Consider the following 14,266-nt stretch of genomic DNA (forward strand, 5'->3'; position numbering starts at 1 on the left):
GTATGTTTGTTATTTCTATTAAAACAAAATGAGTTGTCCCGACTTCAAAATTGTTTTTTTTTTAGGTTAGTTAGGTTGTTTTTAATTAGTTGCAAAATAGAGCTATGCCCATAATATTAGGTATACCAAAATTAACCTCAATAAAAGACATGTTACAGTTGTCATGTTAGAGTATTAAAATTAGTCATGCTCCACAGTATCTGTAAAGTCACATTCTCTACCGAAATACATAATCATGACACGAGTTATGTGACGAGCCACTCTGTATAACCATAGAAACCACTAGCTACTGACCCTGCATTTTATTACAACAAAACTGTCTCATTGTTTATTATCGGGTTAGTCAATTGAAGTCGCTAAGACAATTAGCATGTAATTTTGTATTAATTAATTTTCAAATAAAATAATATTTTTTTTGGTTGTTAAGTTAGTTAAATCACGCCATCGAGAAATAATTTTGAAATACCAATAGTCGCTCAAGAACGTTCTCAATATTTATTATTTTTTAATAGTCTAACCAAATGAAAGTATTTACTGATAGTATAGTATTTATTAGTACTTATTTCTGAGCAATTTTTCATGTCGGTTTGTCTAATTTCTGTCTTGTATTTTTGTTTATATAATATACATATTATGTTTGTGGTAATTGTATAGTATAGTGTATATGAGGCGTTGCCGATAGTAAGGGCGAACTCAACAAAAGCAAATTTCGAGAAAATTGCGTTTAAAAAAAATTACAAAAGGCGAATTCAATAAAAAGTGGGCAACATTATAATTTTGTACTTTTTTCTTTTTTAATTCAATTACATAACTTTTTTATTTTTAATTAATTTTTTTCACACATTTAGTGTTACTCACAGAAATAAAATTTAAAAATTTAGGTATGGTTAAACAAAACTCTTAACGCCACATTCACTAAAAGGGTTTGAGTTTAAATTTAATTTATTGAATTGAAACACTTTTATTGAATATAAACGTGATTTTTTTAAAATGAAATTGAACTTTTTATTCTTACAAAATTTAAGTAACTTAGGTATTTATTGAAACAAATCACAAAACAGTGGAAACCTAGAGTAAAACTAACATAAGAAAAAACTAGAAGAAAGAAAGAAATAATAAGTAAAATTTAGTTGTATTCTATTTGGTCATCATCCTCAATGTCTGGATTTTCTGTATTTTTATCCGTGGCTGCGTCTTGTGTGTCTATGATTTTTGTAAAGTACCGACTCCAAGGTACATACGGCAATAAATCGAGAATATCCTTTATTTTTGGGGATGGTATTTTAATGGCGGTAAGTACAGTCTCGTCAATGCTTCATTGGCCAAATTAAAAGAATTAGGATTATAATTTTGTCCCTTGCCTTTTTGTAGTTTGACTGCAGTTTTAACTTCCAAATTATAACCAGAATGAATATAGAAACCTTGTTTGAACCTTGCTTTGTAAATTCAAAGATATTTCCATCTTTAAACTTAGCACAAAGCATCTGCACTTTAGTTATTTTCTTTTGAAGATTGGAAAAATTTAAAATCATATTCTGCGTAAGTTGAACAACGGTAAACCGATTCTTTCGGCGGCATCCTTCAATCATTAACTTGATCCATGGTATATACAGTGCTATTTCTTATTTCCAGCTCAATGTTCCCAAAATCCCTATCACAAGGAAGGTAGGAGTGCCCAGGTATCATGAAGTAGTGCTTAATTTCTGTGAACCGGTCTTTGTGTATAAAGTATAGATTTGACAAAACAAGATACAAATTTTTGTTTTGTCCAGAACAGTTATCACTGAACATAAAAACCTTCTTAAAGTTAACATCAACTTTAGACAAATAATCATACAAGCAGCTGGCAATCTCACATGATCCACGCGTTCATGTACTTTCATCCCAAAGATACATCGTTGAAGAACCGGTTTTGACATTGTGGATGCATATAGGTCCATAGTTTACTTTTGTAGAACTGAATCCCAGTAGTTAGTTTTGGGGTCGGCAAGGCTTGCTGTAGATCAAAAGCTATAACCAGAAGTGAGTCATCTGCATTACTCCTAAAATTCTTCAGAAGAGACTGTGCAGTTTTTGCACGAGTCAGATGTATCTGCTTCTCTTGTTTAAGATTCTCCATTTGAGTTGCACTTTCCGAATCGTTGACTTCGGGTGTTTTTTAGTTTTATGTCTATTTTATCGCAATAATTACAAGTGTCGCTTTTTGGAGGCTCAAAACCAATATTAAACTGCCTATTAAATGTATCGCGATAATAGTGCTCATTTACCGGGATGTAACCAGGGTAATTTTCGGTAAGCCATTCGCTGTAGAGAGAATAGAGCTTTTTAACCCTTTGCGGTCGTTGTCACGTCTGACATGACACCAGGCGTAGTCGTTCACGTTTACACAAAACTTTGCTTTGAGATCGTTTGTCATGCCCTACATGACAAGGCAAAAAGCCGATTCTACTCGTTGTCATGTCTCTCATGACACATTTTCAAAGTCGATTTACTCGTTATTCATTTATACCATGACAAAACCGATAACAAATTTGAATTCCGCGGGAAATTTTATTTAGGAATACACATGCTTTTTTTATGCAAGTCGTGACTTATTTGGCAACCTTGCGATTTTTTTGTTGAGTGCCGGTCGCGACAAATACACGTGCATTCTTATTTAGTCTTATTTGAGTATTTGAGAGAGTTAGGTATGCAGATTTTGTTTGTGTTTTTTTAATATTTTGTAAGATTCGGATGTTTGTTTATAGTTATAATTATGGCGAAAAGAGCATTAACGGACACGGAGTTAGAGGAACTATTATACGTAGACGAGGAGGAGTTTGACTTGGATCAGTTTAGTTCAGAGAGTGACGAATGGGAGGATATAGATCAAAATCTCAGTGAAAATGATTCTGACGAAGAGTCTGAGGAACGTGTTTATAATTTAAATTTATGGAGGCCATGGACAGCAAATGAACCAAGATTTAAAATATTCCATTTCTTAGAAGATGTTGGATACCATCCACCACGAAATAACCGGCCAGTGTCCGAACTAGATTTTTTTCAGTTATTTTTTACGGACGAACTTATACAAGCAATTGTGGATGAAACAAATAGGTATGTAATTAATTGTATTATATTTCAAGCAAAAGAAAAATGTGTAAATATATTTTTAGATATGCTGCAGAAAAAATTTTAATAAACACGCCGCTCACAAAAAGGTCAGTTTGGAAGTCTTGGAAACCAGTCACATTAGAAGAATTTATGGCATTTTTGGGCGTTTTACTTAATATGGCCTTAAATCCAAAGACCGAACTATCTGACTATTTTTCTAATAACTGGATCGACCATCAACCCTTTTTTAAAGATATTTTTTCGAGGGACAGATTCATGCAAATTTTTTGGAATCTTCACGTTTCTCCACCCGAAGAAGAGCAGATGGGAGTGAAGAGTCGTAGCGCCGAAGTGAAAAATGTGTTATGGTATCTGGAAACACAATTCAAGAAGTTTTATACTCCAGATAAGAATATTTCTGTAGACGAAAGTACTATTGGTTTTAAAGGCAAAGTATCCTTTAAAGTTTATAATAAAGCCAAACCTACAAAATGGGGAATAAAAGTATATGTGCTTGCAGATTCAAAAAATGGTTACATATTTACGATGGAGCCATATTTGGGAACTCAAACAACCCAGGGATTGATACGCCCAGATTTACCAGCAACCGCCCGCATAGTAGTTCATTTGGTGCAAAAACTTCTTAATTCTGGAACTGGTTCGGGAGGTTACCATATATTTATAGATAGATATTATTCAAGCCCTTTGTTAGCACGCGAGTTACATAAAATAAACATACATGTAACGGGTACTGTAATGGCTAATCGACAAGGAATTCCGACAGAATTAACTACCGCATATACAAGAAAATTTAAAAAAGGCGAGATATCTTCCAGGCATGACAATTCTATATCAGTACTGGCATGGAAAGATAAAAGAGTTGTTCTTATGTTATCTAGTGTATATGACAACTCAGTACAAAATATAACCAGGCGAACGAAGACCGCTGAAGGGCGTTGGATTGAAGAAGTCATAGAAAAACCTACAGTTATATAAGAGTATAACAAATTTATGGGAGGGGTTGACGTTGCTGATCATTATGCAGCAAGCTACCAATTTTTGCGAAAAACAAGTAAATGGTGGCGAAAAGTATTTTTCTGGTTATTAGATGGGTCGATAAATAATGCCTTTATATTACAAAAAATAGCAACAAATAATAAGCAACTTCGATCGAGGAATTTCAGGAAAAAATTAGTTATTCAATTAGTTGGAAACTACAGAAATACATCCAGACGTCGATCAGCTTATGGTGCCGAGGATATTTCTCGTCTAAATAATAGGTTCCATGCCATTTATGCAAGAAAAAATAATTCCGATTGCAAAGTTTGCAGTGATCGATCAAAAAAAGGTGGCCGAAAAACTACTACCTATTATTGCAAAACATGTCAAGACCACCCTGCTTTGCATCCCGGGGAGTGCTTTGAGAAATATCACACCGAGGAAAATTACAGATAAATACGTGTTCTTTTTTGTTTTTTTTTTAGAATAAATATCATGCTTTCCTATAAACTATAAAATGCGTTTTATTTTTAACTTTCTTGATAAAAAAAAATGTTCTAAAAGTATATTAAAAAGCTCTCCGATAAAAAAAGAAATTTGCTGCCATTTATTACATGATATATTACAAATATTTACTAAAACTTTATTTTTTTATTTTACTCAATATATCTTTTATACTTTCGCTAAATTTTAATATTGTAAGGCAATTAGAATAACAAATAACAATAAATAAACCTATCAAGTCCCATAAAATATATTCGTTGCAAATTAGCCTCCGAGCTGTACGGAGAATCGGCGGTAATTACCGAACGAGCGGGATGGTTGTCATGGTATAGATGACAACGATCTGTGCTCTTATCTGAAAGTTGCACTGCCGTCCGCAAAGGGTTAATGTTCAGTCCAACTGGTAAGTATTTTCGATGAGGACTTTTAGCGCGACTATAATGACTTGTGACAGTAGGTAGTGACATGTAGTGACATACACAGTAATGCGTTCCTTTACTTTAGAAAGATCTTCATTTTCTATTTTCTTCGCTGGTTCACTCTTGCCTCTTTGATCCGTGGTAACAGTGCCAGTCCGGTTGGTTTTCTCAAGTACAATTCGAACCCGCTGTTATAAAAAGCAATACGACAAACTGCATGGGCACCGTCTATAGATTACAATGTTGTAATCTATAGACGGTGGCATGGGTAACGTGATTAACAGTCACATTATACTGAATGCGTCTCAATATACGGCTAGGACGCCCCTTTACGTAGGACCTTTTTACGTCATTGCATTTTAACAACTTTGACAGGTAACTATTCTGTATATCCTAGTTTCCAATTTGCCAAAAGAACTCGAAAATATTGGATATCTGATCTGCGCCTATTTTCTCAAAACATCCACATTTACAAGGAAGTCCAATCTTGCGGGCAACAACTTCCCTTTTGGTATTTCTTGAAACGTAGAAATTCTCCGAATTTCGCTTCACTTTACACACTTTTTTCTGCGAATCATTCTCCCTAGCAGGTCTCTTTCGCGAATAACCCGGCACAACACTATTTTCGGAATGTTCTGCTATTAATTCACTGCCAGATTCCATCATAATTTTCTATAAGAAAATGAAAATGAACGAATCATAAACGTAAGCACAGTAAAATAAGCATGAACTTGACACGCGGCAAGCCTCAACCACAATAAATAATAAACAATATTCAGTAAGTATATTTGTGTTCTGTGGTAAACAGTACCACGGTGCCGGTCGATTGCTCCGCGCGAGATTGTTGAGTTCGCCCTTACTACCCGCTCGGCTATCGCTGGATTGAAACTCATTTATTTGATAGTGGGTTTATTTTGAAGGCGAAACAAGGGCGAATTCAAGATTTCGACCTTTCTATGAAGTAGAAAACGTAATTTAAAATGGTATGACGCAAAAAAAAATTTTTGACCCAATGTTGAGTTCGCCCTTACTATCGCAACTCCTCTTATGTGAAAAATGTTTTAACAAGTATAATTATATAGATATTTTGTATTAAGATTATTTATTATATTTTGATTAATGTAATATGGTACTTATTAACTAAGCTCATCATAACATAACTTGTATTAGTTTTTTTTTGACTAAATAATCGATTGAAACAAAACAAGACCTACATAACCTAAACCTCAGAAAAGAAATTTAAATCATATAATAATGATTTGAATTTCTTCTGCATCGAACGACTGGAATTTAAAGTTCTCTTTTTTTTTTGACTGTAGAATTATTAAATACTAATCTTAATCTGTTACCCTTAATAAACAATAACTCTGTTTCAACCTTTAGAACGAAATATAAATATTTGTTGTTTGCCAGTGATCAGTAATAAATACTAAATTTAAGTAGAAATGTATTTTCTTATAGTACAGACTTTTTAAAATTGGGGTGTTATTATTATTATTATTATTATTATAGATTTTTGCCTTGCGGCAATCACACTCCCGTTTTACGGGGAACATTCACTTCTCGCAGATATCTAAGATATCAAAAGGATTAAGCTCTGAGGGGACCCTTTCCAGGTTGTCGGGCCCTGGATGGTGTTCGGTCTTCTGTACCCATGAACTTTCTGACGACTCGTGCTGTCCCCAGTAGCACCGCTTTTTGCATGTTTTTGTAGTGGTGCCACCACTTAGTCCCAGTTGTTTGAGGTTCTCTACAAGGGTTTTTGGTATAAGTCCAGTTGATGAGATTCTTATCGGAATTGTTTGAACATGCTCCATCTCCCATTGCCGTCTGATTTGCCCTTCAAGATCTCGATATTTGATGATCTCTTCGTTGTATTTTCCTTAGAGGTTATTGTTATTAGGTATAGCAACGTCAATCAGCGTGGTTCTCGTTAGTCGCTTATCCACCAGGATAAGATCTGGTCTATTGTTGACAGTTCGGTCCCAGTACAATTTATACTCGCCATTTTCAAGAACTGGCTCTGGAGTATAATTGTAATATGGAACTTTGTCCGTCCTCAAGAGGTTCAGTTTAACTGCAAGTTCTTGGTGCAGTATTTTTCCCACGCAGTCATGACGTGCCTTATACTCAGTTTGGGCAAACGTTTGACATCCTCCCGTTATGTGTTGGATGGATTCTGTCATTATTATTATTATTATTATTATTGTTTACAGCCAGTTAAGGCTCGCACTCCCTCTAAGGGGGGGGGGGATCATTTACTTATCCCAGATACCTGCGATATCAAAAGGATTAAGCTCTGTGGTCTGTGGGGGCCTTTTCGGTGTCCTTAAGTGACCTGAAATGTAGAGTTATCCCCTAGAAATTTTCGGGTGCTGCGAGCAGTTGCCAGTAGTACTGCCTTTTGCATGTGCTTATATAGATGTTCGCCTGTTCCTAGTTGTTTAAGGTATTCCAGTAGACTTTTCGGTATTACACCCGTTGTCGATATAACAATTGGGATGGTCTGAACATTATCCATTCTCCATTGCCTTCCGATTTGAATTTCTAGATCTCTGTATTTGGCGATTTTCTCAGTGTGTTTCTCTTGCAGATTATTGTTGTTCGGTATGGCTACGTCAATTAGAGTTGTTTTCCTGGAAATTTTATCTATTAAAATAAGATCTGGTCTATTATGCCTTACATGTTGATCGGTAAGTACACTGCGGTCCCAATATAACTTATATCGGTCATTTTCCACTACGGGTTCTGGAGTATATTTATAATACGGAACCTTCTCTGCTGTAATAAGTTCCAACTTCATTGCCAACTCTTGATGTAAAATTTTCCCAACTGAGTCGTGCCGTTCTTTGTATTCTGTCGCTGCAAAGGCCTGACATCCTCCTATTATGTGCTGGATTGTCTCTGATGTTTGGCATCCATACCGGCATTTGTCGTTTTGTACGGACGGATCTCTGACGATGTGCTTGAGATAATTTCTTGTTGGTATAACCTGATCTTGGATGGCGAGTAGAAAGCCCTCGGTTTCTGGAAACATCTTGCCTGATACCAACCAATAGTTCGACGAAGCAGTGTCGACATAATTTTGGCTGATCTCATTAGGATGCCGCCCATGAAGGGGCTTCTCCATCCAGATGCGGAGTTTTTCCTGGTCCGTATGATGGTAGCTGCACGCTTCCTCGCTCTTAAGTTGTAGAGGAGTGGAATCGTCTATTTGATTTATTGCGCGATGCAGCGTGGAATTTTCTCCTTGCCTGTAAAAATAGGATCTTAAGTTAGTGATTTGTTTTTCAAGTTGTTTACCCAGATCTATTAATCCTCTTCCTCCAAGGTGGCGGGGAAGCATTGTTCTTTCAGTGGCACTTCGAGGGTGGTGGTTGTGCATTTTAGTAAGTAGGGTCCTCACTTTTCTTTGTAGCCTTTCTATGTCTGTCCTACTCCAATTAATTACCCCAAAAGAATAACTAAGAGCTGAACATGCGTAGGAGTTAAGTGCCTTAAACATATTTTTGCTGTTGAGATTGGTTCTCAAAACTTGTCTTACCCTTTTCACAAACTCGTTAGTCAGTTCGCATTTCATTGTTTGTTGTTCAATCGTTTGTGATTGTTTCATCCCCAAGTATTTGTAAATTTCGTGTTCGCCCATGGCCTCGATGGTCTGGACATTCTGCATCTGATATTCTCCTGGCTGAATTTTTCCTCGGATTATATTGAGAGTACGGCATTTATCTAGTCCAAATTGCATGCCGATGTCATTGGAGAACTCTTCTACTATATGCAGCATTTGGTTTAGTTGGTTCCTAGTTGCAGCCATTATTTTTAAATCATCCATATACAGTAAGTGATTTAACTTTGCAATCTCGGTGTTATTATCTCGGATGCTAAACCCATAGTTGGTAGAGTTAAGACGGTTCGAAAGAGGATTCATAGCAAGGCAGAACCATAATGGGCTCAGTGAGTCCCCTTGGAAGATTCCTGTTCGAATTGGAATGTTGTTTGTACTTACTGTGCTTTTACCCTGTACTTCGAGCTGGATCGTTGTTCTCCAACTTGTCATAGCGCTCTCTAGAAAAGACAAAGTATTACCATCAACTTTATACACTTTTAATATGTTTATAAGCCATTCGTGTGGTACTGAGTCGAAGGCTTTCTTATAGTCGACGTAGGCAGTAAAAATATTTCTCTTGTTGTGATATGCCTGGTTGTTGATGACAGAGTCGATAATAAGTTGTTCTTTACAGCCCATAGACCCTTTAGCGCATCCTTTTTGTTGTGCGGATATGATGTTGTTTTTCTCACAGTGTTGATAAATGCGCTGTGTTAAACATGAAGTGATAATTTTATACAAAGTAGGTAGGCACGTTACCGGTCGGTACTTAGACGGATCTTGTGTGTTGTTCTGGTCTTTAGGCAGTAGATAGGTTACTCCTTGCGTTAGGAACGCTGGCATTTCCTGTGGGTTAAGAATAACGTGGTTAATTAATTCTGAGAGTTAAGGATGCACACTCCATAGTTTCTTTAGCCAAAAGTTATGAACTCCATCTGGGCCAGGTGATTTCCAATTATGCAGTTTTTGGATAATCTGGTTGACTTCCTCGATAGTGAATGGTCGATGTTCCATCTGGTTATATTTATTACTATTTTGTTTCTCTTCAGTAACCCAGCTTGCGTTGATATTGCATGTTGTTTGAGTTGCAAGTTGTTTGGCCCAAAAATCTTGAATTTGTTCTTTCGTGGGGTATTGCTTATCTGGGTGATCTGATTTTGAATTTAGCTCTCTATAAAATTGTTTTTCGGCCTTTTCAAAACGAAGATTGTCACGTTTTCGGTTATTACTCGTCTTGTATCTTCGTAGGCGCCCTGAAAATAAGGAAAGTTTCTGTTTTAGAGTATCCAGGCATTGTTGAGCTGTATTATTTTCTGGTTCATGCAGAGTGTGGATGTTGTTTCTCTGCAAAATGTCATCAACTTTCTGTTTTAGTCTATTTGTTCGTGTACCCCTCAGATATTCTGTTAGTTGGCCGATATCTTTTCGAAACCTCTGAATTTTTCGTTGAAGTCTGGTCTCCCATGGCGGTATCGGGAGCTCGGTTTTTGCAGAGTCATTGTGGATCCTTATCTTAATCTTCATGGTTTTAGCAACGGCAGTTGCTGCGCTATAAACTAAAAGGTGAAGAGATTGCATGTTATTAATATTTAAAAGATAAGGTGGAAGAATTTTGGTGTTTAAAAGTTCCATAATTTGACCTAGTTTTTTTGAAGAGTTTACTTTTGGAAGTTTGGGTCTTATCAGTGGGTTGGTTCCCTCAAATTCTAGCATCGCACGTGCCATTTCTGCAGATAGTTCGTGATATAGCTCAGAATTGTCCTCTTGGGTGTTTTCGGTAGTGTTAAGTTCCTGTGTGTTATTTAATACGTTTTCTATTACAGGTTGCTCCTCAGCTGGTTCATTGTTAGCGGGGTCTTGTTCGTTATTAGTTTGCGCTTGTATTTCTTCTTTAATGGTATTGAGTCTTGTCTCTGGAATTAGGTGATTACGCATTATTACCCGATACTGGTCTGCTACTCTCTGTTCGGTAACTTGGAGATGTGGATAGATTTTCCTAAATTCGGCATGTAAAGGTTGTCTGTAGCCGATCATTTCTCGTCCCAGGTTGGTCACTTTATAAAAGCTGCGCATGACGGTTTCATTTATCGCAGATGTCCATTTCATGCGCTGTCTTTGTAGTCCCGCCTGGGTGAGCGCTGGCTGAATTTCCTGCGCAGCACCTTCAGCGAGGGGGGCTCGTGATGGTGTTGGGCCCTCCTGGTCGTTTTGTTGTTGAAGAGGAGGAGGTGTAGTTTCTTGAATGACAGGTTGCCGCCTCCTTAACTCCCTGCCACCGACGGTCCGCATACTGTCATGTCCAGCGCCGGCTCCAGACATGCCCTGGCGATCCCCAGGCAGCGACCTTTCTCCGAGGCATCTTCCGCTTCGTGTCTCCATTTCCATGGGTGTACCACCATTTAACCCTGGTGGTCCAGGTTGTTCTTTTAGTCGCCTTTTACGACAGGCAGAACGTACCAGGAGGCTATTCTACCCCGGCCCCCCACGGGGAAATTACTTATTATTATTATTATTATTATTATTATTATTATTATTATTATTATTATTATTATTATTATTATTATTATTATTATTATTATTATTATTATTATTATTATTATTATTATTATTATTATTATTATTATTATTATTATTATTATTATTATTATTATTATTAAAATTAAGTCTTCGAAAATGTGGTTTTTAATATTTTTTTTTCAAAACTACACAAAGTTGATAATATAGAAATTGAACGTAATTACCCAAAGTCGTTTGGATATTAAACATTTCGGAAAGATTTAAAGATTTCGGAAGTGGCACTACATTAACTTTCTATTTAAGAGCAAAATATGACTTTTCGATATAAAGGTTTCGGATGTGTGTAAACGGTCTCAGTGTTATTGGACAGGAGGGCAGGTAAATAATATTAAATTTATATTAAGTGTCTAGTATTTATATTATTTTATTCTTCATTATACTGCTTATGCTAGAAATAATTTTAATTACAAGATCTTCCATCACATTACGATGTTTTTCAGTGCAATCTTTGGAATTTAGTATTTGAATAGGTTTTCTTGATCGTATAGCCGATGTTGTAAAATTACGTTATTCCAGTCCGCCTGAGTTCTGGTTTGTCTATATTTATGTAGAGCATTGTTACGAAGCTTCTGCGTATATTGTCTGTAATCTACTGTTAATATGGTTTTTTTTGCCGAAAAAAAGTTTTAAGATATAACTAGTAAACAAATTCATCTTACTGTCAATATCCATCTTACTAAACATTACATCATATGTATTCCATGATATTTATATACTTCACCGTTGATTGAATATTTTGATCAAATCTTCAATCAACGGTATCACTACTAATCAATATCATGCATAAATGTCAATTTAATAATCGATACCTGAAGACATATCTACAGGCATCCCTACTATGAAGCGATTTTCAATGTATGTGCATGTTGCATGCATTTCAATGTAAGCTAGCATCCGATCGACATCCAGAAACCAAATCGAGAACGCAGCATATGTCGGTTGCTAGCGACCAATTTATAGTCCGCGCTCCCTGTTATTTAATCTATAAATGCCCGTATCTCCTGAAATTCCCAAGGGATTTTAATAATTTTTTGTCCAGATATTAACAATGAATACCTAAATCGACTTACGATGGTCTCAAACCCCTACAACCCAAGGTTTTGTTGTAAAAATTAATTAAAAAGTCAAAAGTTAAATCAATCAAACTCCCAAAATTCCCAAAGGATTTCGATAAAACTTTTTTCTATAAAAGATAATAAATATCTAAACTGATTTCAGATGGTTGCAAATCTCTACAAACGAAAGTTTTTTGGTAAAAAATTATTGAATATGTAGAAAAATATAAACGACTATAACTTCCAAAACTCCCAAAGTATTCGAATGAAACTTTTTTACGCAATTAATAATAAATATCGAAGTCGATCCTAAGTCGATTCATAAAAGAGTTTTATTCGAATCCTTTGGGAGTTTTGGAAGTTACAGCTTTTAATTTTTTTTGTACATCTATCATTTCAATAATTTTTTATCAAAAAACTTTCATTTGTAGAGGTTTGCAACCATCTAAAATTAGTTTAGATATTTATTATCTTTTATAGAAAAAAGTTTTATCGAAATCCTTTGAGAATTTTGGGAGTTAGAGCCTTTTTCATTCCTTTAACATTTGACTTTTTAATTAATTTTCACAACACTTAGGTTGTAGAGGTTTGAGACCATCGTACGTCGATTTAGGTATTCATTGTTAATATCTGGACAAAAAATTATTAAAATCCCTTGGGAATTTTAGGAGATACGGGGGCATTTATAGATTAAATAACAGGGAGCGCGGACTATAAATTGGTCGCTGGCAACCGACATATGCTGCGTTCTCGATTTGGTTGCTGGATAGGATTGGACGCTAGCTTCACACACATCGATTTTCAAGAGTCCCATGATGGCGAAGATTATGTCAAAGATTTTTCTACATAAAGATTCAAATAATTTTTATAATTATGATGTTAATTATTAAGGAGTACACTCAATGGATATTCCATTCTATTAATCTTTTCACAACCGATGAAAATTAAAAAATTCTCAAGAATTTACTTTCAAAATTGGCGCCTTGTGACGAGTTCCCACGCATGACAGCGTCTCTGCCAATTTGTCACAAACTGTCAAAATTTATACAAAAAAAAAACATTTTTGTTTTTGTTGTAAAATATTTATTTTTTTTTAATCATATTGACTGAAAACTATATTAAAGCAACAAATAATTTCCTTCCTAAGATGCCATACAAAAGCACCATGTATATTGTATATTGCACAGTTCATAAATAATTAATTTTTTTTGGTGCTTGGAATTCCTAAATCTCAAATAAGGTAAGGTGTTGAATGAACAAATAGCAGATAGCTACATCCTGTTTCTTTTGGTTTCAATAATATTCCTTATTTCGTCATTGATCTATTTTTTATAGGTGTAATAATGTACCATAGAAAGGTTATATTTCTAGTAAAGAGAAAAAACTTTCCAATTTGCTTTCCGGTTATGAACATGTTTTTGTTTCTTGTGCCCCAGAAAATCATGTCATAAACCAAAGCTTTACTATGTTTAAACCATAACTATGAGCATATGGCATGATGCCAAATTAATTATTCTATTAAATACCTATGCTATTACACTTACACTCAGTTGAGTTTGATAACACTTTACTCTAAGTATATGTAATGTTGAACACTTTAAAGAAATCATAATATGGAGTGTCACTTCAGACTAAAAAGGTCCAAACCCAAACTCACTTGTCATAAAAAGCACTAATAGCTGGACTACACAACAAAATGTGAATAATATTCACACACTTATATATATAAGCCAAATCATAAATATTTTCACCTAATATGGAATAATAGCTAAGGAATTTATTTTTTAATATTTGTGAACCAAAAATGAAAGATTTTAAGGTATTTGCAAATATTTGTTATCTCAATAGTATCCTCCAACAAGGCTCAGAAATTGTAAATTCAGTACTTCTCTTATGTGTATGTGTGTGTGTGTTTGTTGTTTAAGTAAGAGGGAAATTGTTATTATGATGGAGCCAGATTATTTGATTCCAAGTATGTCACAATGTTGATAATTGAATTATGTCCAATTGAC

General features: G+C 35.2%; 1 protein-coding gene across 2 annotated transcripts in view; it reads left to right on the forward strand.

Moving 5' to 3' along the window:
• Positions 1-13,288: 13,288 nt before the first annotated feature.
• Positions 13,289-14,266, forward strand: part of LOC126733559 (1-phosphatidylinositol 4,5-bisphosphate phosphodiesterase gamma-1) — a 75,907-nt gene continuing 74,929 nt past the window's right edge. The window contains exon 1 of one of the 2 annotated variants that reach the window (XM_050436897.1): positions 13,289-13,494. Coding sequence is in view for 1 of the 2 variants with exons in the window: in XM_050436896.1 (XP_050292853.1) it covers positions 14,148-14,226 (79 nt within the window). In the remaining variant the exon portion in view is untranslated. Of the gene's footprint in view, positions 13,495-14,134; positions 14,227-14,266 lie in introns of those variants that run through there. The other variant, XM_050436896.1, reaches the window with a different exon arrangement.

This window comes from Anthonomus grandis, chromosome 2, assembly GCF_022605725.1.
Source record: "Anthonomus grandis grandis chromosome 2, icAntGran1.3, whole genome shotgun sequence".
In the NCBI taxonomy this organism is placed as follows: Eukaryota; Metazoa; Arthropoda; class Insecta; order Coleoptera; family Curculionidae; genus Anthonomus; species Anthonomus grandis.